This window comes from Hemicordylus capensis, chromosome 1 (assembly GCF_027244095.1).
Source record: "Hemicordylus capensis ecotype Gifberg chromosome 1, rHemCap1.1.pri, whole genome shotgun sequence".
NCBI lineage: Eukaryota > Metazoa > Chordata > Lepidosauria > Squamata > Cordylidae > Hemicordylus > Hemicordylus capensis.
The window spans coordinates 109,980,967-110,006,401 of NC_069657.1; the positions used below are offsets into that span (position 1 = coordinate 109,980,967).

The 25,435-nt window shown below is 42.1% G+C and overlaps 2 protein-coding genes across 14 annotated transcripts in view; one reads left to right on the forward strand and one right to left on the reverse strand.

Annotated features, from left to right (window-relative positions):
- DNAJC24 (DnaJ heat shock protein family (Hsp40) member C24) overlaps window positions 1–6,037 on the forward strand; it is an 81,167-nt gene extending 75,130 nt beyond the window's left edge. For 2 of the 4 annotated variants that reach the window (XM_053283068.1, XM_053283069.1), the window contains exons 4-5: window positions 2,663–2,746; window positions 5,127–6,037. In XM_053283068.1, the coding sequence (XP_053139043.1) occupies window positions 2,663–2,746; window positions 5,127–5,251 (209 nt within the window). In that variant the 3' untranslated portion in view covers window positions 5,252–6,037. The remainder of the gene's footprint in view (window positions 1–2,662; window positions 2,747–5,126) is intronic. The other 2 variants (XM_053283070.1, XM_053283071.1) reach the window with 2 other exon arrangements.
- A 514-nt stretch (window positions 6,038–6,551) lies between these two features.
- The window catches only part of IMMP1L (inner mitochondrial membrane peptidase subunit 1), a 78,931-nt gene continuing 60,047 nt past the window's right edge, over window positions 6,552–25,435 (reverse strand). For 5 of the 10 annotated variants that reach the window (XM_053283063.1, XM_053283061.1, XM_053283060.1 and 2 more), the window contains 2 exons: window positions 19,261–19,371; window positions 9,286–10,837 (listed from right to left, as the gene is read on the reverse strand). In XM_053283063.1, coding sequence (XP_053139038.1) covers window positions 10,745–10,837; window positions 19,261–19,371 — 204 coding nt within the window. In that variant the 3' untranslated portion in view covers window positions 9,286–10,744. The other 5 variants (XR_008313001.1, XM_053283066.1, XM_053283067.1 and 2 more) reach the window with 5 other exon arrangements.

Genomic DNA, 25,435 nt, shown 5'->3' on the forward strand with positions numbered 1-25,435 from the left:
AATCAGAAGGATGAGCTTGGTTTTGTAAACAAAGCAAGAGGTCTAGGCTAAGAAACAATGTGAGAGTGGATTTTAACACTTTTAACCATGCCCCAGTTGAGAAGAAACCTAACCCCATTTTTGAGAGTTTGGTCTAGTACTTGAATATAGCAGTTTCAACATTTGCAGAACTTTCCAAGAATGTTACCCCCACAATATTCAAGGTCCTCCTGTAGTGCTAATTTACAGGGAGGGCATCTGAGAGGGCAGTTTTAGTAAACTGGCATTTACTACAACCTATGGGATATTTTGTATGGCGGATTTGGGGGCTGAAATTCAATCCAGCCTCAGCCTTGTCCTTTACCTGCAGTGTTAATAGTTACATACACTATAAGGCTGTCATAAGCCACTTGTCCCCCACCTGCACTTATGAGGATAATGAACAAACTTTTTTCACCAGAAATAAGATATGAGCTATAAAGAGCATGAACTCTTTTACTACCGCTTGTTTGGGGAGGCACATTGCTGCTTAGTCACAGCTACATTTAAAATAGTTGATTTCTCCATTGTTTCCTATGGACAGTTATCACACTCACCCAAAGGGAAAGGTGGTGGGGGGGGACAGGACATCTAAAGGAGCCTGCAAGTTCCATCTCCACACAGTAAGGTCACTATTTCACTATTGTTGTCTTATCACCATTTGATACAAAGATGTGTGCCTTCCTGTATGATATGCTTTCTCAAGAACCCCAAGTTGCAGAGTTTCTTCGTTCCTTTGGCATTTTCTTTGGAAACTCTGTTCCAAATGCCCCGCCAAACAAAGTGAAGTGGGTGGCTACTAGGGAGAGGGCCTTTTCGGTGGTGGCACCTCGTTTATGGAATAGCCTCCCCAGTTAAGCTTGCCTGGCACCGTCACTTTCTTCTTTTGGATGCCAGGTGAAGACCTTTCTGTTCACTCAAATTTTTTAAAATTGATTTTTAAAAATTTGATTTTTGAAATTAATTTTTAAAGGTTTTTAAAGGTTTTTGTATTCTGTTTTTTTTTTTTTTTGCTTTGTGTTGTGATTTATGTATAGTGTGTGTTTTTATTGGATCTTTTTAATATTGTGTTGTGCACTGCCCAGAGAATAATTCGTTATGGGGCAGCTAAGAAATAAGGTTATTGTTATTGTTATTATATTATTTATTATTATTATTATTATGCTATTTACACACATTATTTATTTATTTATTTATTGAGCGACACAGATAGCCCAGGAACCAAATCCCAGGGAGCCAGTGCTACTTTAGGATTTATAGGCCCCAGAACATAGGGGAGTAAGCCAGTGAGGGGTGTGGTCTCCAGAGTGCAAGTGTGACTCTAGATCTCAGAGACAGTGAGCAGTGGCTGATATTCGGCACAGGGTAATACAGGCAGTTCTGCAAGCATCCAAAGTAACATCAGCAGTGTTGTGGAACAGGGCTGGTGTATTACTACTTAAAATTGTGCAATCACATTTCCGTGATGCTACATCATTGGAAATAATGGCCATAGCACTGCAGAGGTGCAACTGCACAATCTATATACTTATTTCTCGTAGAGGTGCTGGAAAAAATGCCCCCTCTCCTGATGATTACTAGAAGCAGAAGTATGTGGGTCTGAGATGGTAAGGCAGTACATTCCAAAATGTTGTTTAGAAAGGGAAAGATTGGGCAGTGGAGCCCTGTGTCTTATATACAGCTCCCTGTTGTGCTGACTGGATCAGCACCCCTCCACTACAGGCTGAGTAATTTCCTCCTACAGCAAATTTCCAGCAGTAGTAAAGCCATATGACATCTTTAATAATTCATACTTTAAATTACATATCATATTGTATTATAATGTTTAAACAATTTAAGATTGATTGGAAATGGTCACCACCCTAAGGAAACTGTGATTACCCTAAACTATTTATTTATGATGGGGGAAGGGGAATGGCCTACAGTCCAAAGCAATCTATGTGCACCAAAGCAGGGTGTAGAGGGAGTGTGATATCCTTGTCATGATGGTATTGTAGACTAGGAGCCAAATGCTGCTAGCCAGACTATAGGGACTGGGGAATGGTAGTTTTTGTGATACAGGGTAGTTGCAACATCCTCTAGGGTGGCAGTGGCATGGGGTGGATGTAATGTGGGCAAACATGTTGGCTAAATGGCTCTGTGTGCTTAAGATTTACAGGATTTTTAAAAAGTAATATTTTATTGTATGACCCTAACTCATAATAAACTTACAGCTGGGACTCAGAGATATGAGCATAAGTGGGAGAAATAAGCTAAAACTGAAGATGGATCAGACCTCATTCTGTTGCTGGATAAATTGCTTAAGAAAACCTTAATAGGCCTTGCTTAGATGATAAAATATAGCTATAATGTAAATATTTGAAAAATTTAAGTATTTTGTTTTACTCTGTCAGAATAAACAATTTTCTACCAAGCAGTGGTTAAGGCTTGCCTCTCTTGGGTTTTGCTTGCTGTTTTGCTTCCCACTCCCTCCCTGTTTTTGTCGCTTGCATGTAATTAATGGAGATGGGTTAAGCCACCCCAGGGAGTCCTGCCTACTATACCAATACTATTGTAACAGCAAGAGGTTATATGGTACTGTGAACTTGCAGCCTCTGTCTAACCCTGGTACTGGAACTTAATGCCTGTTCTTGCTTTCTTACAGAACATGAATTAACACAAGGATGGCCAGTGGATGCTCAGGTTTCACTCAAACATATGGCCTGGAATTGCAGTAAGAGATTATGTGGTTAAAAACCGAAGTGTTGGAATAGGAACATAAGAGCTTTGCCGAATCACAGCAAGGATCCATCTAGTACAGCATCCTGTTAAAGCAGAGGCCAGCCAGATGCTTCCACGAAACCCACAAACAAGGCACAAAGAGAACAGCTGTCTGCACTTTGTACTGGGATTGGGAGACATACTGGCTGACAGCCTAACTAAAAAAGCAGTGATGCAGCAAGGGAAGCACTGGTGCTTCTGAAAAGTTCAGCTAACTACTGGCATGCAAAGTGTCCATAACAACCTCCTCTTCCCTAGGAAGTGCTCTGTGCTAACTGAAAACATGTCCCTAGGAGTTATGCAGCCCTCAGGTACATATATTCGGGTGACACAGAGGGCTGGAATTCTTCAGAACCACTGGTGCTATATTGCTGCTTCTAGGAACATGGGAAGCTGCCTTATGCTGAGTCAGACCATAGCTCCCTCTAGCTCAGGGTTTCTCAACGTGTGGGTCCCCAGATGTAATTGGACTTCAACTCCCATAATTCCCAACCAAAGGCCACTGGGGCTGGGGATTATGGGAGTTGAAGTCCAATAACATCTGGGGACCCACACGTTGAGAAACCCTGCTCTAGCTCAATATTGTCTACCCAGAATGGCAGCAGCATCTTCAAAGTTACAAGCAGGAATTTCTCCCATCACTAACTGGAGATTCCAGGGAGGAAATTTGAAACCTTCTGCATGCAAACATGCAGATGTTCTTCCCAGAGTGGCCCTATCTCCTGAGGGGAATATCTTACAGTGCTCACATGTAGTCTCCCATTCAAATGCAAACCAGGACAGAGCCTGCTAAGCAAAGAGGACAATTAATGCTTGCTATAAGACCAGCTCTCCTCTTTTCTTTTTTCTTCTTCTCCTGTTGCACCAGTGCTTTTGTAGTCAAGATGCTAACCACTACCTCTGAACCTTCCAGTGGCTATTATCTTCCAGTGGCTATTAGCCATATTATCCATGACTTTGTCCCATCCCTTTTTAAAGCCATCTACTCCAGTGGCCATCACTACAGCAAATTCTGTTACTTAATGTATTGTGTGATGTACCTTCTTTTGTCTGCTCTGAATCTACTGCCAGTCAATGTTGTTGGGTACATTTTAGTGTTGTACGAGGAGTAAAAGAATATCTCTTCCCCATTATTTGTAATGGATGGGTTTTGTTTTCCTTCTAAACTAAAAAGCTCCAAGTGCTTTAGTTTTTCTTGTAGGTGTACCAACCCTTGATCCATGTTGGTTGCCATTTTTATTTTCTCTTTCACTGCTACAGTATCAATTTTGAGATAGGACAGCCAGTATCATACACATACTCCAAATCTGGCTGCACTATATATATGCAAATATTACAATACTGATCTGTTTTATTTTCAGTTTGTTTTCTAATGATCCAAATCATGGAATTGGTTGGTGTGTTGGCTGCTAGGAAGTCTTTGATTTAGCAGTATGAAATACACAACAGCAACAACAGCATCCTGCTTATCTGTTAGTGTTAGAAGTTGTATTCATACAGATGCAAGAAGGATGGTGTAATGGTTGTCAAACACAGACAACATTTTTACTGCAGCTTTTTCCTCTGTAGCTTCTACACTTGTAATAAATTCCAACAAATGTGGAGCAAACTCAAGTTTATAAACTTCCTATTTCTGTGAGTGCCCTACCTGGGCTAGCAGTGCTGTCACAGGAGATAGATACATGCATAGGAAAGTACATGTCGAGTAAACATACTGGTTAACATCCAGTATGTTAGTCATGCAAATCCCATTGCCATTAATGGGAATTAAGTTAGTGATTACTCACTTGTGTCTGATTTCAGTGATGCTTAGTCATGACTAAAAAGTCTGGATATTACTTATTGATTCAACTGAAGTATCTCTCAGTGGCTCTTAGCATTGTAATAAACAATATAGATCATACGGATTTTAAGGACTGGTCCAGAAATAGTTGTATGTGAATCCCGAGTGCCATACAAGGGTGCTTCACAACAATCCTGTTTGGTCAGTTAGGTTGACAGATAGTGACTGGCCCAAGATAGTCCAGTAAACTTCATGGATGTCGGGCAATGTGCCTGGGTATCCCTTTTGCAAATCCAGCAGTATAACCACTACACTATACACTGAATCTCAGTAAGGAGCTACCTTACTTTTCTTGCAGAACTATTGTTTAATTTTTAATATTAAAACCTTTGTCATATGGGAATTTTCATATTAGGGATTTCCTGCTGTAGTTCTTATCAGTTTTTAAAATAGCTTACCATTTCATATTTATAAGTCTCAAAACCCAAGCCCTTCTATAAGCAGCTTTTAAGAAGTGTTCAAAGTTACGTAGAAAACCAATGATTGCTGTATTTTGTTTCAACAGATGATCAGTGTTACTCTCTTGCGTGCCGATGTGGTGGAACATACACTGTCTGCAAAAACGAAGCTGAAGATATTTCACTAGTAAGCTGTGACTCTTGTTCGCTACTTATAGAGATTCTTCAGTGACCCAACCCTGAAGATTTCTTTGATTCAAGCACATGGAGAATGCATAGGATGCATCTAGTTGGACACTCAATAGACTGAATATGCTAGAGAATACAATGGAAGAAAAGACATGAAGAAGAACAAAACTGAATCCAAAGAGAATGTTTCTATTCTGCATTTCCTCACTGAAGATTCATGCAAATGATGTTGTAAATGTGCCTTTTTATACACACGGCACAAACTGTCCCTGTCCTAGTGAAAATTAGTTTCCTATTTCAAAATTTTCTTCTGTTTACTATATAATTAGTGGCACTCACACATATGTGAATTCTATATTCTGGTGCAGAGATTACTACTTTCAGAGGATCTCGTATCCTGTATCCAAGCTAAACAATATTATCAAGTTACAAACTTTAAACTGAACTGTGGGCTTTAGAAAGCAGACATGACAAAATACAAAAAGTAGTACAGTAGTAGTTCTCCTGGAAAACAGCCCAGGGTGCGGGGAATAACTCTGCCATTCATTATGTTCAAGCAGTTATAGTATCAAGTGATAATAACCCTTGCTAAATGAGCAAAGAGACACTATTGAAAGAGGCGATTCCCTTATATTTAGCAAGGGGAGAGCAGCGCTCTCACTCTCTCTTGCTCTCTAACCCCAGCACAACATCCCTCCAGTGGTAGTTCCTGGTGTCTGCCTAAATTGTCTTTTTAAATTGTGAGTCCTTTGGGGACAGGGAACCATCTTTATGTGTACTGTTTTGATAACTTTGTTGAAAGGCGATATATAAATATTTATTATGATGATGATCATTATTATTATTGGGAACTCCTGTTGCAAAATCCATTGTCTCAAACTGGATTTTTAAGTATACTAATTACATTAGGTATACTAATGTTCCAAGGAGGCTAGCACAGAATTTGACAATAGATTGCATTCACTTATGTTCCATTAGGGGATGCTAAGCATTTGAATGGTATTCATCTCCAGAAGAAAATCTGATCTATCTTCTACCATAGTGAAAGTACAGTTCCATTGAAACTTTTATTTAAAATGCTTGTATTCAGAACTTCTATATTTTCAAATTCCAATTATATAAAAAGCAAAGTAGTTCTGAAGTTGCTGTTTTTAAAGCCATGATGACTGGTAGACTATAACTTCTGTGCCTGCCCCCTCCCCCAAATGTGCATGATAAATAAGGGCATAATGCCACAAGACTGTTAGAAAGAATTCTATGTGGGATAAGTGGGAAATCTTGTTGCAGAGCTGCATCAACATTTATGTTCCCAACATTGTCAGCTCTCAAATCTAGAAGGAATGTCTCAATCACACACTTTTTATTGTATACAAAAATACATAATTTCAAAGAATAATTTTTAAAAGGCTATTAAAGAATGGAAAAAGAGAGTGGGCATAATTCACTTAGTCATTACAAATCCTGTGACTATTGGGACTTGCCCGTAGAAATCCAAAATCATTCAGAGGCCATAACTGTAAAGACAAAGAAATTAATATTAGTCACTTTCTCTGATCATCTTCACCCATTTGTTGAAGTATTAAAATATACCTGTAGGCCAGATGGTGTACGAAGGTCATTGGCTGACATGATGCACAGCCTTATGAAACCATAGTGCTGTGCTCCGCGCCTCCTTTGGACTTCTGAGCAAGCCCTGACGCTGTTCAAAAGCAGCAGATTTGGAAGCAGTGTTTCTGCAGATTTTCCTGTTTGCGACAATGGAGAAGCCTGTGGAACTGCTGCTTCCTCACCTACTGCTTCTGAACAAGTTGGGACTTGCTTAGAAGTCTTCAACAGCTTCGAATGGGATGCAGCGTTATAGCTCCATAATACTGCACATGTTAGCCGTTGACTAAGCTGGGGCTACGACAGAAACGAAGTCAAATACAAGCAACACACAGTTCAGTTTGCAGGCTGACAAACTACAAATTAACAGTGCTAAGTTGGTTCTAATAGTATATACCTGGGAATTCTTAAGAAGCTCAAATGTGAATCTGCTGGTTTTTCTAACAAAAATATGCAAGTTGTCAGTAAAGTCTGCCTCCTTACTGGAATATAGCTTAAGTACCACAATTTTTTTTAATGAATTGAAGTTATAGGCCCATTAGCCTACCTTCTGTTCTGGGTAAACTGATAAAAAGCACTTCTACAAAGGAAAGTCATGCTGGGTGGCCAACATAATGCACAGCATTCTGGTACTGGAATGTTCCATGCTGGGGCTGTTGTGGACAAATGCAGGTAGTCCCGACACTGTCACGAATGAGCAGTTGTGCAAGCAGTGCTCCTGCAGTTATTGCCATATCAGTGAATGGGAATAACTGTAGCACTGTTACGGAGGTTCGCTTTTGAGATTTCTGGGACACCCCCCTGTGCACCCCTTCAAGACATGCTCAGCATGGAGGGCCTGCTGGGTTTAAAAGTCCAGGAGAGATTAACAAATGCTGGCAACAAAGAAACAAGTCACCTGTGTAAGGAAACCTGACACAGACCCTTCACCTTTGGGGGCCCACATAGAAGGACCCAGACACTTTAAAGCCATCAAATAATCTTCAAGTATTAATGAAGAGACAGGATTTGGGTATTTCATTATCAAGATAAACCCATCTTCTGTCTAGCTCCAGAATTAGAATATTTCCTGGTTTTTTGTCACACCTTTTTGTCCATTGTTATGCCACCAGGTGGGCAGTGATTCATTCAACCCTTCCGGTACATGTTGTTGCCCTATAAAGAGGGGCTATACAGACCCGTCTCTCTTCTTCCCCACCTGCTCTTGACCATTGAGTTACCTGTCAATCTACTTTTTCATCACGTCATGTGGCATCTCACCTGGACAGGTAATTTATTATTATTATTATTATTATTATTATTTTACATTTATATCCCGCTTTTCCTCCAAGGAGCCCAGAGCGGTGTACTACATACTTGAGTTTCTCTTTCACAACAACCCTGTGAAGTAGGTTAGGCTGAGAGAGAAGTGACTGGCCCAGAATCACCCAGCTAGTTTTATGGCTGAATGGGGATTTGAACTCGGGTCTCCCTGGTCCTAGTCCAGCACTCTAACCACTACACCACGCTGGCTCTCATTTATTTAGGAGGCTCAACTCTCTATCTTCCCATGGCTCTGAGAGTCTTATTCTTTTCACAGACACCCTTCACATTTGGAGTATGATGGAACAGTTTCAAGGACAACTAGTCAGGCTAGGATTAGGAATTTTCCCAGGTATTCCCCGCTTTTTAGATCTGTTTTTACCAAGGTGTTGGTGGAGCTGGGGGGGGGTGTCCCAGGCCTTGTCCTCCATGGGAAGGCCAGAACTACTCCCCAGAATAAAAAAAACCAGTCATGTAGGAGCCTCAACCAGAATGGATTCATTGCAAAACCATGAGAGGCTCAGAGATCCTGAACATCTCATTATACCCCAAACCTGTGGGTGAAACCCAGTGGCAACAGAAGCCAGAGAGATGCCTCTCAAAGCATCTGATGACTGAAGACCATGCAATCCCAATGGAGGGAAGGAGCAACTCATGAGGCAGGGTCCAGCAGAGGAAGCATAATGTTTCTGAAAGCTGAGGGAGCTGGCAGAAGTGAAAGGCAGTGGACTATTCTCTCAAGAGCATTGACCGAAACGCCAAGTTTCTCTAGGCTTTTACCACTATTTTTAAGTGAATGGTGAATTTACTTGATACCAGCAGATAGCCATGCTGGGGCTCTTGGGTAGGAGAGAGCCTCTTCTGGTGGATGAAGGAATCTGATCTCCAGGCCCAGGTCTGTCTATCCAATGCCATCCTCAGTTATAGCAGCTCTGACTGCTCCAGACCCAGAATCCTTTGTATTTTTCATTTACATACCCTGCCTGAGGAAGGCTAAACTTTGAGATAAAATGAAGCTGGTTCTGTCCAACCTTTCCTAATTTATGTAGCCGAGTCTATTTGGATCTTTGTTTAGTTCCTCTCAGTCTCTGCTCCAGAACTCCAGAGTCCCGTCTGTGTCATGCTGTCTTAACTCTTGAAGGTCCTCTTGTCTCTATTTTTAAACCACCACATGGTCAGTTCCCAGCCCGTACCATGCCAGTTCTCCCCCACCACCACCCCACATGTGTTTTAATGCTTTTGAGTGTTCATTGGACCAAGCTGATTTGGAATAGTCTTATGATCTATGTTCTCATGATCTAGGTCTTCAACCCCATCCATCTGTTAGGATAAACCCCACATGCTCTCTTCTCTCTATTTTTAGATTGAGTACTCATATTAGAGAATCCACATCAACCACACGTCAGAGTCTACACTTTACAACCTATCAAAGAATCCATGCTCCACTCCACAAACACACAAACATCTATATTAATTTATTATATGAAAGAATAATAGAAGTTAAGTTTAGACACGTTTCATCTTGCATGTTGAGTCATGTGGGAATGGCCTGCATGTTTTCTATTCTCAATGTGTCTCTTCGGATTCAATAAGGTATATTCATTAGATGACCAAAGTCTGCGTCTGTCAGTGCCTCTGGGAAAGACTTCCTGCTTTATAACCAAACCTACCAGAGGGGCACACAAAATCCCCCTTTGTAACAGCACTGCTTGTGCACTCACTAATTCTCAACAGTGTTGGGATTGCCTGCATTTCCACAACAGCCCTAACATAAAACATTCCAGTGTGAGAATGCTGTGCATCAAGACAATCACTGTCAAAGTATGGGACTGGTGGACACTATATACTTTGTCAAAAGCATTCTGAAAGTCTTATGTTCCTCATCAAAGACTCCTAGATAAAGGATTAGGATTGGCGGATACGTCTTCTTCTGAATCAGTGATTCAGGGGTGTAGCAAGGTTGGAATGGGCCCAGAGATAAAATTTTAGAATGGGCCCCCCACTCACTGAAGCTCAGCTTATGAAGTAAAGAAATCTTAAATGAGGCTGAATTGTGGTAACAAAAAGCATAGTAACCTATGTGCTACAATAGAACATCATCCTAAATTTTTTTTTAAGGTTTTGTAAGTTGTGGACGATGCAAGACATTTAATGGTACTAAAGAAAGACATGCTGTTCTGGTCTTAACACTCACATCAATTTCGGAGGATAAATACAACTGAAGGAAGCCGGGGGGGCGTGGCTGGAGGAGTCATGTGACTTGCCTCTGGGCCCCCCCACCAGGCAGTGGGTCCCCAGACAACTGTCTCCCCTTGCCCTATTATAGTTACGCCCCTGCAGTGATTGAGTAAAGACCATGTAAGAGTAAATGGTAGTAAGAAGTGGGATCCTTCAAGCGACTGTACTGGAAGTCGTGCTATTTGACAAGATCATAAATGATTTGGAATCAGATTAACTCCTAAGTAGCCAGTTTTGTAAGCAACAGGTTATTCAAGATAGTGAAAATCCAAGTAGACTAAACACCTCCAAAAGGATCTTACCAAACTGGATGAATGGCAAATGAGATTCACTTGCCTACGTCTAAAGAGTAGCATGAAAGGAACACTTCATGTGCACTGAGGAGCGATTTTCAGCAATTCCTCCTTCCTTCTGCAGCCACCTGTGCCGCAGGAAAATATATCCCTGAAGACCTTTCACAGACATTTTCAGGAGGTATAGGAAGCTGCAGAGACAAGATGGGAGGATACCTGAAATCCGCTGCTCCACTTGATGTGTGTGGAAGCATTTCCCACATGCAACTCTTATTCTGGATATAAATGTAATTGTAAAGTGATGTACATTGGGGCAAAAAACTCCAGCTTTACACAAACAGTGATGGGCTCTGAACTGGCTTTGTAGCAGATACTCAGGGAAAAGGTGAACCTGTTTTGCAGCAGGAGTGAAAAAACTGAATTCCATTTGGAAACTGAAAATAAAATAACCAGTATAATCAAGCCTTTGTCAAAATCTAAAGAGTAGTTCTAATTCAAACAGTGTGTACAGTTCACCACAGCACAAAATGATTATCTGAGCTAGGAAAAGCAAACCTAAATTATGGGCTCTGATTATCATATTCGAACATAAGAACAGCCCTGCTCGATCAGGCCCAAGGCCTATCTATTCCAACACCCCGTATAACATAGTGGCCCACCAGATGCCTCTGGAGAGCCTTCTTAAGATACAAAAGCCTTCTTAAGATACAAAAGCTGAGGGCATGCCCTCTCTCCTGTTGCTCCCCCGCAACTGGTATTGAGAGGCATTATGCCTCTGAGGCTGGAGGTAGCCCACAGCCACTGGACTAGTAGCTATTTATAGGCCTGTTCTCCATGAATTTGTCTAAGCCTCTTTTAAAGCCATCCAAGCTGGTGGCCATCACCACATCCCATGGAAAAGAATTCCATAGATTAATTATGCACCATGTGAAAAAATATTTCCTCTTCTTGGTCCTAAATTTTCTGGCCTTCAGTTTCATGGGATGACCCAAGAAAGAGAAAAAAAATTTCTCTCTTTCCACTCTCTCCACTCCATGCATAATTTTATACACCTCAATCATGTCTTCCCCTTAGTCGCCTCTTTTCCAAATTAAAGAGCCTCATATTCTGTAGCCTATCCTCAAAAGGAACATGCTCCAGGGCCCTGATCATCTTGGGTGCCCTATTTTTCACCTTTTCCAGTTCCATAGTATCCTTCTAAAGATATGGTGACCAGAACTGCACACAGTACTCCAAATGTGTCTGCACCATAGTTTTCTTATAAGGGCATTATAATATTAGCAGTTTTATATCCAGACCCCTTTCTAATGATCTCTAGCATGGAACCGGCCTTTTTCACAGCTGCCATGTACTGAGTCGACACTTTCAATGAGCTGTCTACCATGACCCCAAGATCTCTCTCCTGGTCAGTCATCAACAGCTCAGATTCCATCAGCGTATATGTGGTAACGTTTGGGGACTTCCGGTTAACGACGCTGAGGGAAGGACGCTGATTCTCTCTGCTCCGCTTAGAAGAGAGACCTTCAGCTCGGGAATCCCTGGGAGAAGAGGTTACTGCATCTCAAGTAAATCAAACATTCCAAGTGGAGAAGGATATACTCTATGAGCATCCAGGACAGCTGCAGCAACCTCAGAACGAAAGTAAGCTGAATTGCAGAGGCATTGAAGATATTCTTGAGGGTACTCACGCTTTTGATAAATTAGGTGTTGGAGTGAGAAGCAGCATGGTGGGGAGTTGTTCAGAATCAAAGTGTGAAGGCTATAAATCTTCTAACCTGGTTAGTAATCTAAGTGAAGCGGATGAGCCTTCCTTGATACTCTTGAATGACTCAGCTGATTTACCTCCCTCTACTCCCAGGAATGCGTCCTTATCCAGCTCTAGTGAGGATTTCTCTTCTAATTTGGCTTTATTAATGCTGGAAACTTTGAAATATCTTTTCCAACGCCTTTCTAAAGTCTCAGAACAGATGAAACAGCTGGCTTTGGAATTGAAGAAACTATCTTAAGTTTATTTTAAAAGATAAATGTAGGGCTCCTATAGCAACAAATCCGAAGGAGAATCACCAGCCTGTGGATGCTGGCGTGCAGACAGAATTTCAGCCCCCACTCTCAAGTCAAACACCACTGTATGCTGGTTCCAGTACTCATGGAGGGGTCTCCTCTTCGGCTCACTCTGGATATCATAATTATGGGGGGAATGTGAGAACACTTCAGCTAGTATACCAACCTAAACAACTAATTCTGGACATTTGCTTGAATTCAACCAATTGCCAGAGCTGGTATTCAAAAAAGCAAATTTGTAGGTCTCTCGCTCAGATTTTGGCTTTTCCTGTACAAGCCATTGATTTGATGACGTTCTTAGAACTAAGACCTTCCAAAGTGCATATGCTTAAAACTCCTGCTTACATTTGATCATGCTTTGATCCCTCAATCATTGATTAGAATGAGGAATCGTTTGGCTACGTGGGAAATTTCCCCAACGAGGGTCTTTGAGGAGTTTGTGGACATGGATGTGAACCGGTTGAACTCTCCCAACAAGGCTGTGAACCCTAGTCTGCCAGAGTGGAATTATACGCAGAATGAGATCCCCCAGAAGGGAGTTCTAGGGAGACACTCCTTTTCTGTGGCGCAGAATCCTCCTCAGGACTGTTGGCCCGGAGACTCTGTCTTGGATGGCCATGCTTCATCTAGCCCGATTCTCCTGCCTTCTGATGAATACAAAGATCCACTTTTTACAACAATTTCGGAAGTTGGGACACTGTCAGCAGATTTTAATTTCTTGCAGATTTTGGAGGATGAGGAGTCTCCTGAACCAGAAGATTTGAATGGTCTAAACTCTAGGGATCCTTTGATAACTCTTGGGTCTCAGAACTTTTGCTCCCCTTTTATTCCTTCTAATTCCAGCTCATTGGGATCCCGAGCTGAGGATAGCATTTCTGAAATAAATGATGGATCCCTTCTTAAGGATGGACTTTGGGCTAATATCAGGAAGCTAATCTCTCTTGAGAACATTTTAGCAGAAAATCATAAGCATAGAAAGAAGTTGCCTGAGGAGGCTAATGGGATACCTGTATTGATGGAGAAGACCCTTGCTGCTTCCTCTAATCAACTGAATAACTTGCCTATTTTAGATTCCCACCATCTTAGGCAGACTAAAATCTCCAATTTCTTCTTCCCCTCTACAAATATAAGTGGAGTTCCGGCAAAGTTCCCGGAATCCTCTGTGCAGAAGTGACATCGTCTGCTAGGTTCTTCTAAACGGGGATTTTACAATTTAAACGGTGATTCTGCCTTACTTGCTGGTGGAGAGTCCAGTCTTCCAACAATGTATCCCTTGATGGTTACATCTAGGCTAGGAAGTGGCTCTAGTTTTTCACCTATAGAGACTCCATCCGATCTACATCCCCGTGCTGAATTGGAGGAACATATTGCAAACTGCAGGCAATCTGATTGGAAAATTCTCAGTTGGAACATAGCTGGGTGGCTTGGGAAATGGTTTGATATGGAGTTTATTGCCTTCTTGCAACAATGGGACATTTTATTGTTTCAAGAGACTTGGTCCAAAGAAGACTTGAACATTAGTGGTTATGTCGTTCATGCACTAAAAGCTCATTCGGATAACAATAGGGGAAGGTCTAAGGCGGGTTTGGCATGTTGTGTCTCGTTAGCTCTCAATGTTGAATCTATCTGTTTGCCTGATCTTCCCCCATATGCTATGACTATTCTCCTCAAAGGTCTAAGTGAGGATATTTTGTTGTTCAACGTATATATTCCTCCTGGTTTAACCTCCAGTTTGCCCAATAATATTTGGCAACAACTAGATCTATATATATTAGAAGCAACACTAAAGTACCCGCATGACGTGGTCGTCCTTATGGGCGATTTCAATTCTAGATGCGGCACAGATGATAGTGCCTTAATGGCTTCCCACTTATGGAACTGGGGCGATTGCTTTGTGGGATCTTCTGTTCCAACCCGTCAATCCAAAGATCAAGTTATCAATAGGTCTGGAGTCCAACTGATTCACTTGGCTAGAATGTTTGAGCTGGTATTGTTAAATGGCACTATTTCGCCGGATATTCCAGGCGAATATACATTCATTTCTTCGCGGGGGAGTAGTGTAGTTGACTATGTTATGGTTTCTCGCTCCCTGCTCCCCCTGGTTACATCTTTTGAGGTGGGCAAGCAAATCTTTAGTGACCATCTTCTGATGCTCACTTGTTTAGCTCTACCTCGGGTGAGGGGGGATACCCCTTTCCCTTGCCTGTATGAGGAAAGATCAGCTAAGCTGGGTTGTAAAATCAAGTGGTCAAAGAAAGTTGAAAATGAGTTGAATACCTTATATGATTCCCCTGAGGGAAACAATTTGTATAACTTAATTGTATTAGATCAACCGGGTCCACAAGCAATTACTGCATATGAGGACCTAGAAGGTATGGTGTTTCAAAAGATTTTGTCTTCTAGATACCCACACCCTTCTTATGTGAATAATGGAAAACGACCTAATAACTGGTATGACTTGCATTGCAGAAGGCTGCGTGATCAGCTGAAAAGCATTTATCGAGATTATAGATTGAGTTTAGATCACAATCTCCCACCAACATATTTTTTGATTAAGAAGGCCTACAAAAGGAGCCTTAGATCTGCCAAGACTCAGGCATTAAAAAATACCTGGGGTAAGCTAATATTGGCTACAAACCAAAAAGACAGTTGTGCTTTTTGGAATATTGTTTCGATGATGAACCATCCTAATATGTTGTGTAGGATCCCAGCTGAAACATGGGAATCCCATTTTTATGCTCTTTATAATAATGCTCAACCCACGCAGCTTTCTGCGTCACCCTCATTTGAGAAGTTACCCTTATGGCCCCCGTTGTGCCAGATGAAATAGTTGATCTGTTTAGCCGTCTCAAAACTGGTAAAGCCCCAGGCCCTGACGCTATTCTTCCTGAGGTCTTGCTAGCCAATGTGGAATGGTGGGCCCCCGTCTTAGCCAATCTGTTCACCTCAATAAACAGTACAGGTATTTTCCCTGTTAAGTGGAGAATAGCAATAGTGGTTCCGTTTTTTAAACGGGGTTCCCATCTTGACCCGTTTAATTACAGACCCATTAGCCTGCTTTCGGTAGTGGGCAAAGTATATGCCCTTTATTTGCTATCCAAACTTGAAACATGGATTTCTGACCAGCAGATCCTAGGGACCGAACAGGCAGGCTTCAGAGCTGGTCGCTCTACACTTGACCACTGTATGATTCTGAACCATCTTGCTTGTAAATATTCTAGCGCGCCCAAGGGTAGACTTTTTGCAGCTTTCATGGACTTAAAAGCTGCTTTTGACCTTATTTCCAGGGAATTATTATGGTCTAAGCTTGGGAAGTCCTCGATGGACAAAAGACTGTTGTTTTTGATTATGCCCCATGTCGATTCCTCTATCCGAGTCGGATATGCTCCTAATGGGGCATTAACTGATCCAATCCCCGTCACTCGCGGGGTTAGGCAGGGCAGTGTTCTGGCCCCTACCTTGTTCAATCTTTTCATCAATGATCTAGCGCAGTGCTTAGAAAAGGTAGATTCACACGCCCCAAAGCTGGCTGACATTCGTGTGCCAGTGTTGCTGTACGCGGATGACGCGGTGCTATTTATCCCAGACTCGACTCGGTCTTCGTAGATTGCTGACAGCCTTTGCCCAATATTGCAATGACAACAATTTATCCATTAATTATGAGAAATCTAAGGTCCTGGTTTTTCCTAAAGCTAGGAAACTTTATAAGTGGGCGATTAATAAGGAAAATATCGAGCAGGTTTATAAATTTAAATATCTTGGTATACATTTCCAACACAATCTCAACTGGAAATCTCAAAGATTGTATTCTATCTCTATTGCCCGTAAAACCCTCAACGCTTTTTTGCGATTTTACTATTCTAAAGGAGGCCAGTATATGCCTATGGCCCTCCAAGTTTTTCGAGCAAAGATTGTAGCCCAATTACTTTATGGCGTCCCACTTTGGATTCAGGGAGTAACATCAGAGATGGAAACGGTTCAGTCATTATTTCTTAGGGCTATCTTTGGGGTTCCCAGGTGTGTACCTTACTCTGCATTGTGTTTGGAATCTGGACTTTTTACTGTTCTCTCTAAAGCATGGGAACTTACTTTTACCAGATGGATCAAACTCTGCTTGGATACCCAGGAGCGCTCCTATTTTTTGTTCCTATGGAGAGACTCCTTTCCTAGCCCTTGGTTGTCATATGTTAACAACAAAATAATGCAAATGGGCCTATCTCCCTCTGAAATTCTACTCATGGGAATTGAGAAGGCGAAGGTTACACTTATACAATGCCTTCATGATTTTGAGCACCAAAATCTTGTTTCCAGGGGAAACAGGACCTGTTCTCCCCTATTTTTTGGCATTATGCCCCCTTTGGGGAATAAAGGTGCTAAGTATTTAGCTTCCCTACACTTTCCTAAGTTTAGGATAGCTTTTACTAGGGCCCGCATGAACGTGTTGCCTTCAGCCCTTCTGGAAAAAAGATTTTGCAAGGGATCTTCAGATTATGGCCTATGCCCCTGTGGTGCAGGCCTTCCTGAAACTGTTTCGCATGTGCTGCTCTATTGCTCCCTGTATTCTGATACCAGAAAAGAACTCATATTCCCTCTATTGGAGCATTTTCCAGGAAAAGCTGAGCCCTTTTATCTGAATTTTTGTCTTGAGGATCTAGACAATGAAATTACCAAGGTGGTGGTGAAATTCTTTTATGTTGCTATTAGACTAAGATCCTGTTTAAGATCTAAATTTTAGGAGCTACTGTTCATTATTATGTACCATACTACTGCTGGTATATTCTGTTTTTAATTTTCTTTTAATTCTTGTATGTTTTCTGTATGGCCTACGGCCACAATAAATTGATTGATTAATTGATTGATGTGAAGTTGGGATTTTTTGCCCCAATATGCATCACTTTACACTTGCTTACACTGAATCACAGTTGCCATTTTGTTGCCCACTCATCCAGTTTGGAGAGATCTTTTTGGAGCTCCTCACAATCTGTTGTGGTTTTCACTACCCTAAATAGTTCAGTGTCATCTGCAAACCTGGTCACTTCTAGATCATTTATGAACAAGTTAAAGAGCACTGGTCCCAGTACTGATGCATGGGAGACCCCACTTCTTACTTCCCTCCATTGTGAAAACTCTCCATTTATTCCTACCTTGTGTTTCCTGTCCTTCCACCAGTTGAAAATTAATCCATACATGAACCTGTCCCCTTATCCCATGACTGCTAATTTTACTCATGAGGCTTTGTGGGGCAACTGTGCCAAAAGCTTTTTGGAAGTCCAAGTATATTGTGTCAACCAGATCACCTTTGTCCACATACCTGTTGACATTCTCAAAGAACTCCAAAAGGCAAGACTTGCCTTTACAGAAGCCATGCTGGTTCTCCTTCAGCAAGGCCTTTCCCCCCTATATTTCTCCCTTAATTTTGTCCTTAATTTTAAACGACAATTTTGTCCTTAAGTATGCTTTCCATCAATTTACCCATCACGAAGTTAAGCTAACTGGCTTGTAATTTCCCGGTTCCCCCTGAATCCCTCTTTGAACATCAGAGTGACATTGGATACTTTCCAGTCCTCTGGTATAGAGCCTGATTGTAGGAACAAGTTTCATATTTTTGCTAGAGGATATTACCTTCCCCTCTGAAATTCTAGAATTTTTTAACACAAGCAACTCCTAGAACTCACAGAACATAAGCAACACAAGGGGAAATCTTTTAATATTCAAATTACCTTAGCCTTAGTCCTGTGCATACATCATGCTCTTTCAATGTTTACCCTACAGTAGTTGCCTCCTGTCCGCACTGTACACTAGCAAAACATTAGACAGTCCTGCTTATCTCTGCTTCATTATCTCTTGCTGCTGCTGCTTAGAGGTAGCTTAACAACTATCCATAGGCAAATTTAGCACTTACCTCTTGGTAAAACAACCAAGGAGTAAAATATAATATGTTTAAAAGCCTCTGAAATTATAATTTCAGTGAGAGCACCTGAAAGTAACTTGTTATACAGTAATGACAGTGTGGCTTGGAACCAAAGTACCTCTTGTGCAAGTGGAAGGCCCTTCTTTTTGTGCACAAGGTTGGTTGCAGTTGTGCACAAGGTTGGTTTCCCCAGTATGTTCCACCACATGCCATCCTGGAAGGTTCTCTAACCTTCCAAGGCAGCTTTAAGATGTCACAGTGGGAAAGCAACATCTCATTGGGTGCATGGTTCTTTGGATCCAAGCCAGTCATATCCAGTGTCTCTCTAGAAATGACTGGAAAATAAAAGTGCAGTTTACTTCCATATCACTCCCACTTTAAAATGAACACATAGTCAAAGGTAAGTGGTATTTTTCTGTTTGCACTCAATTTCTATGTCGGGAGATTTGAGAGTGACTTGCCTAATACTTTATACATTTTTAAACACAATACTTATTTGAGGAGATCATGTTCTTTTGTAACATTTTAACACCCTGGTCCTCGTGCTTCACTAGATAATGAAAGTGTCTCATGGTGGTAGTGTAGGGCCCCAAGAATGAGAAAAACTGTTAAATTAACACATTTTAGACTGCAGAAGTATACCTTAAAGCAAATGCGTCCTCTTATCAACCCATATGGAACAGGGCCGTAGCATCTGGAATCTGTAGAATTTCTAAGATTATCACCTTCTAACCAAACATGTCCTTTAGGTACCTACAAAAGATGAAAATTAAACAACAAAAATGCAGTTGAAAGGAAATGCAATGGTCTCCCAATAAGCACAATATAATTTTATCCGTCAGCACACATGCAGCAAATGAATAATTTACACATCTTAAAACGGGTAGATATGAGAAAAAGCTCCAAGTATCTTTTCTTTCATGTGCTCCAAAAATGCTAGTTTGCAACAACAAAAAAGAGTCCAAATGAAGATATAAGAGGTTAGGCCAATGTGACAGGGTCATTAATTTAATAGACTTCAAAAGAGGTCATTAGGATGTTGACTGAAAAACTGCCCTGCTGTCGCAGTAACAGCATGAACAGGGCAGCCACACACTCATCAACATCCTGGGGCCAGCACTAAGGCTAGACCTGTTAGTAGGCTTGTGATGAACTAAATAGTAATTGATTGTGACATCAATTACGAATAATCTCATCATTTTATCAGAGAGGGCTTGTCAAAGTTCTAATTAAGATCACAGTTCATTCTATGTGCAGGCAGGATCCACAACACATAATATTGCAATAATGACCATCACAAACCAGCAAGTCTCTCCTTATAATTTGAAAATTAATGATGGTGACCTTATCATATGACAGAGACCTTTTACTGCCTATATGGACTGTGCATGAGCTATACTATATGCCATAGGTTCTGCCCAAGACCTCTGATATGCACAGTAACACAGCTGCAGTACTAACTAGCAGGAAATGCATTACATTTGAATATACATTTCTGAGTTGTACACATTTATCCAGAACATACAGGAACATATTTCAAAATATACAGCAAGCAAGGCTTTTGACATTAATATGGATGAGGGGCAGGAAGCAACTGCTGGACATCTTAAAACTTGGGAACAAGCTCTTCACATTAAACAAACAGAAGTGACAGAGAAGAAAAATCAGACTAAACATATGCAATTGTCCCAGATTCAGATGGTGATCCAGATGGTGATACATTACCACAGAGAGACAGTAAGTGCACCACATCTGACTTCATATTTAGTGAGGTACATCACATTTGACTTCAAAAGTAGAATTTTTTCAAACATTAAATGGGAAAAAGCTGAAAGGGAAAGGAGAGTAAAATATGCTGATCTAGCAAAAATATTTAACTTGTCCCTAAAATCAGGTTCTGTGCAAAAGGACTGGAAGGCAGCCAATGTAACACTGATTTTTAAAAAGGGAGAGATCAAGGAAATTACAGGTCAATTAGGATAATATCCAAGTTGAACTGGTGGAGAACATAAATCAGAGATAAAATTATTATGCATATGGAAGAAAAAGCCTTGCAAAAGGACACTCAGCATGGCTTCTGCAAAGTTGTCCTGTCTCACTGACCTTTTAGAATTATCTGAGAGTGTCAACAGGTCCCTCACTAAAGGCTCTTGAATAAACCTAGCAGTCATGGCATAAGAGGTCAGATCGTTTTACAGATTGATATCTGGTTAGAAGGTAGGAAGCAGAGAGCAGAAATAGACAGACAATTTTCACAGTGGAGGAAAGTAAGGTCCCCCAAAGTTGTGTACTGTAGGGTTGCCATATTCTGGCTTTCCAAATCCAGTTGCCTAATTTGTATATTATGTAAATTGGTTGGAAAATAGTTTTTGAGCAGAATTGTGACTGCATGTTTTGCTCCATAATTCCGCTTCTACGAGAGCTAGAACTTAGCTTTTTAAAAAAAGAAAGAAAGCTGAAATCCGGGCAAATCTGGGTGGGCTAAGCAATCTGAGTGCAATCTATCTGCACTACAAATAATAATTTATGGGAACAATACATGAAGCACTTTGTTTAACCCTCTAGTCAATTTCAGTAGAGAGACATTTAAGCTCAACTTCAGTCAATATATTTGTTGAAAATTAAAAGATGTCACAACTGCAGTACAATTGCCCATTATTCCAAATAGAAACTCCTTGTTTATTTATTACGTGTATATACCGCCCCAAATGGCTCTGGAAGATGCACAGCAGCAAGAATAAAACCCACAAATCAGTCCTTTAAAAACAATCATTTTAAAACAATTTAAAAACCCTGGAAGGCCAGGCCAAACCATTAGGTTTTAAGGGCTCTCTTGAAGGCCAACAATTAACTCAAGCTACAGATTTCTGCCCGGAGTGCATTCCACAGCCCAGGAGCAGCTACAGGGAAGGCCCACCTCTGAGTCACCACTAGACATACCAATGGTGACTGGAGATGGACCTCCTCAGATGACCTTAACGTGCGGTGGGGATCATACAGAAGAAGGTGCTCTCAAAGGTAACTCGGACCTAAACCATTCAGGGCTTTAAAAGGTAATAACCAGCACTTTGTATTTTGCCCAGAAACATATTGGCAGCCAGTGCAACTATTTTAAAACAGGCATAATATGGTCTCTCCAGGTTACCTCAGAGACCAGTCAGGCTGCCACATTTAGAACTTAAGTTTCCGAACTACATATGAAGGTAGCCCCACATAGAGCACATTGCAATAGTCAAGCCTGGAGATTAACAGCTGATGCACCACTGTTTTGAGATCATTGTCTTCAAGGAATGGATGCAGCTGTCGAATCAGCCGAAGCTGGTAGAAAGCACTCCTGGCCATAGCCTCCATCTGAGACACGAGGGAGAGGTTTGGGTCCAGGAGTACTCCCAAGCTGCGTACCTGTTCCTTCTGGGAGAATAGAACCCTGACCAGCACATGAATATCTAACTCATCCCTCAAATTCTGAACCCCTACAATGAGCACCTCTGTCTTGCTTGGATTCAGTTTCAATTTGTTATCCCTATCCAGCCCACTACTGCCTGTAGGCAGGCATTTAGGGAATGAATGCCATTTTCTGATTATGAAGATGAAAAGGAGAAATAGATTTGGGTGTCATCAGCATACTTATAACATTCAGCATCAAATCTCCTGATGACCTCACCCAGTGCTTTCATTAAAAAGCATTGGTGACAGAATGGAGCCTTGAGGGACTCCATATAGCAGCTCCTGTTTTGAGAAACAACCATCACCAAGCTCCACCATACGGAATCTACCTGAGAGATAGGAGCAAACCACTGCCCCCTATCTCCAACTCCCCCAGGTGATCCAGAAGGATATCATGGACGATGGTATCCAACACTGCCAAGAGATCCAAAAGAACCAGCAGAGTCACAATCCCTCTGTTGATTCCCTGGTAAAGGTCATCCATCAGGCCGACCAAGGCTGTCTCAACCCCACAGCCAGTTCTAAAGCCAGTTTGAAATGTGTCTAGATAATCAATTTCCTCCAAAACCGCCTGGAGCTGGTTGGCCAACACCCTTTCAATCACCTTGCCCAACAATGGGAGACTGGCCTATAACTATCCATCGCTAAGGGGTCCAAGGAAGGCTTTCTAAAGAAGTGGTCTAACCATTGCCTCCTTAAAACAAGGAGGCACCCTACAATCCTTCAGCGAAGCATTTATGATATTAACTAGGCCACCTCCAACAATCTCCCTGCATTGTGAGCCAAGCTTGATTCACACTCTGTGTAAGCTCCAGAGCTAGCAATGAGTGTCTGTCTTTCCTCCTACCTGTGTGTCTGGATCATACATGGTTGCCATATCAGAAAACTATGCCAGTTTTTGGCCAGAGTGAACAAGCCTTAAACTGGCATAGTTCTCTGATATGGCAACCATGTATGATCCAGACACACAGGTAGGAGGAAAGACAGACACACTTATTAAGTTTCAATGGGCTTTATTAACGCAGTAGTACTGATCAGGTAAATCAAACAGGTCAATCATGTTTCTTAGCATAGTGTAGTGCATACATTCCTAACTAATAAATGTGTTGGTTGGTTGCATGTGATTTCAGTGTTACGTTAACTAACAAACCGTAACAGAGGAAAAAGAATGAAGATGAGGGAGGGTTGCTTAGGAGCGGGGTGGCAAAATGTCAGAGTTTAGTAGGGGGAAGGGGTGAGGAGGCCAAGACTGAGTTGTCTTCCAGGAAAGCATATTACCAAGTCTCATCATGGCCAATAGGTGTAAGCGTCGCTTGGATCTGAGGCTAGAGTGCAGAGCAGACAGGCTTCAAATAGGCATGCTGGTTTGCAGATAGGAATAGACAGAAGTAGTCCCAGTTTTCTCGCCCTGCAGCAGAAGCTGCAAACAGTCTCTTGTCTATCAGGGGGAGAGTCTGCTTTTTGCTATGCAGCTGGGCAGCAAGCTCTTAGGATGAGCAAAGGTTGCTCAAGCCATGTCCAAAAAGCTAGGTTCTTGAGAGTCATTTGATCCTTAGATCTGGACATAAAGTTCTTTCAAAACAACAATGTCCGTCATGAATCTTAGAAGTGTCAATTAACTTGAGTCAGAAAACTTGCTCACTCCTGACAATTGTTTGTTGGTCAGAGCTGGGTTTCAAGAGATTGAGGGTCATCTCCTGTGTGCTGTAGTCTGTTATCAAGAAGGAATGGTTCTTGGTCTCAAGACAATCTGCATTTCTGAGCTTTGCAGATTTGTCTCTTGAGGTGCCTCTGCCCCAAATTGGTATTAGGAAGTCAAAAATGCAAAGGGAAAACATTAATCCTACTAGTAATTTTAAGCCCGTTAAATTAACGGGCGCTAGTAGGGTTGTGTCGATCTGTTTGTTAGATCTGTATTTCATCCTCAGCAAGGTTTTTTTCTTTCCCCCTTTTTTTTGGGGGGGGGGGGTGTTGCTTGTGTGTCACTTTATCTTTTGCCATTTGGACGGATGGGCGGCTGGGGCCCGGAAATTCATGCCCTTTGCTGTGTTTGCTGCCTGTACCGCCGCCATCTTTTCTCTCCCCGCGGTCGGCCCGGACCTGGCGTCGCTGCCTCTACCCTGCCTGCGGCTTGGCCAGTCCCATTGCCGCCGCCTCTGGCCTCCTCAGGGCCGGGCCGGACCCTCTGCCGCCACCTCTGGCCTTCCACGCGGCCGGGCTGGACCCGCCACCGCCCAGAGTGCTGCTCCCCGCCCCCGCCTCTACCCTCCCCGCGGCTTGGCTGGTCCTGTTGCCGCTGCCTCTACCCTCCCCCCGGCTTGTCTGGTCCCGTTGGCGCCTCCTCTGGCCTCGCCGTGGCCGGCCCGGACCCTCCGCCACCGCCTCTGGCCTCCCCACGGCTGGGCCGACCAACTGGGCAACATGGCCTCCTGGTGCCGGCCATCATGTCTCCCTCGGCATGTTCTGGGCATGCACTCCGCGCATACCCAGAACAGCCGAGGGAGACACAGACGCAGACACCATCCTTCGAAGACAGGGACGCACGCCAAGCACTTTATTATATAGAATATGTGAGAGACCTCAATCTAAGGGGTGTGTGTGAGTGTGTGTGAGAGAGAATATACTTAATGTGCATTCTTAAAAAACATTTCAAAGTGATTGCATGGAAATATATGTGAAACGAAAGATCAGTAGTGACAGTCATAGCAAACATAGCAAGCTGCACAAGCATTGGGGGTGTGGGTGAGTAACAGTTGTAACACAGGACAGGCGATCTCGCCTGTTTCTCAAGAATTGACCAGTTCACTCAGTTCACTGATGCTTGGCATCACGGAATCTCTCAACTGAATGACTATTTCAGACACAGGCCTGAGCCTGGCCTTTTGGGACCTCAACTCCAGTCCAATTGGGGTGACCTTGGCCATACCACCTGCTAGACAGAAGCAGCCATGTTTGGCAAGGATCCATAGATCCATTAACCCTATTGCCCACTGAGATCATCAGGAGAGGTCCGTCTACAGTTGCCACCAGCTTGTCTGGTGGCTACTTGTGGGACGGCTTTCTCTGGTGCTGCCCCAAAGCTTTGGAATGTGCTCCCCGCTGAAATAAGAGCCTCCCCCTCTCTGACAATTTTTAAAAAACATTAAAGACACATCTGTTCACCCAGGCTTTTAATTAAATATGGTTTTAATAGTTTTAACATTGTTATATTGTTTTAAAATTTAAAATTGTTGCAATGTTTTGACTTTTTGTTGCTATTTATTTTAACCAATGTTTTGATTTCTCTGTTGTCATTTATTTGTTTTAACTAATGTTTTAATTTTTTTGTTGTAAACTGCCCAGAGACATAAGTTTTGGGCAGCATTAAAAT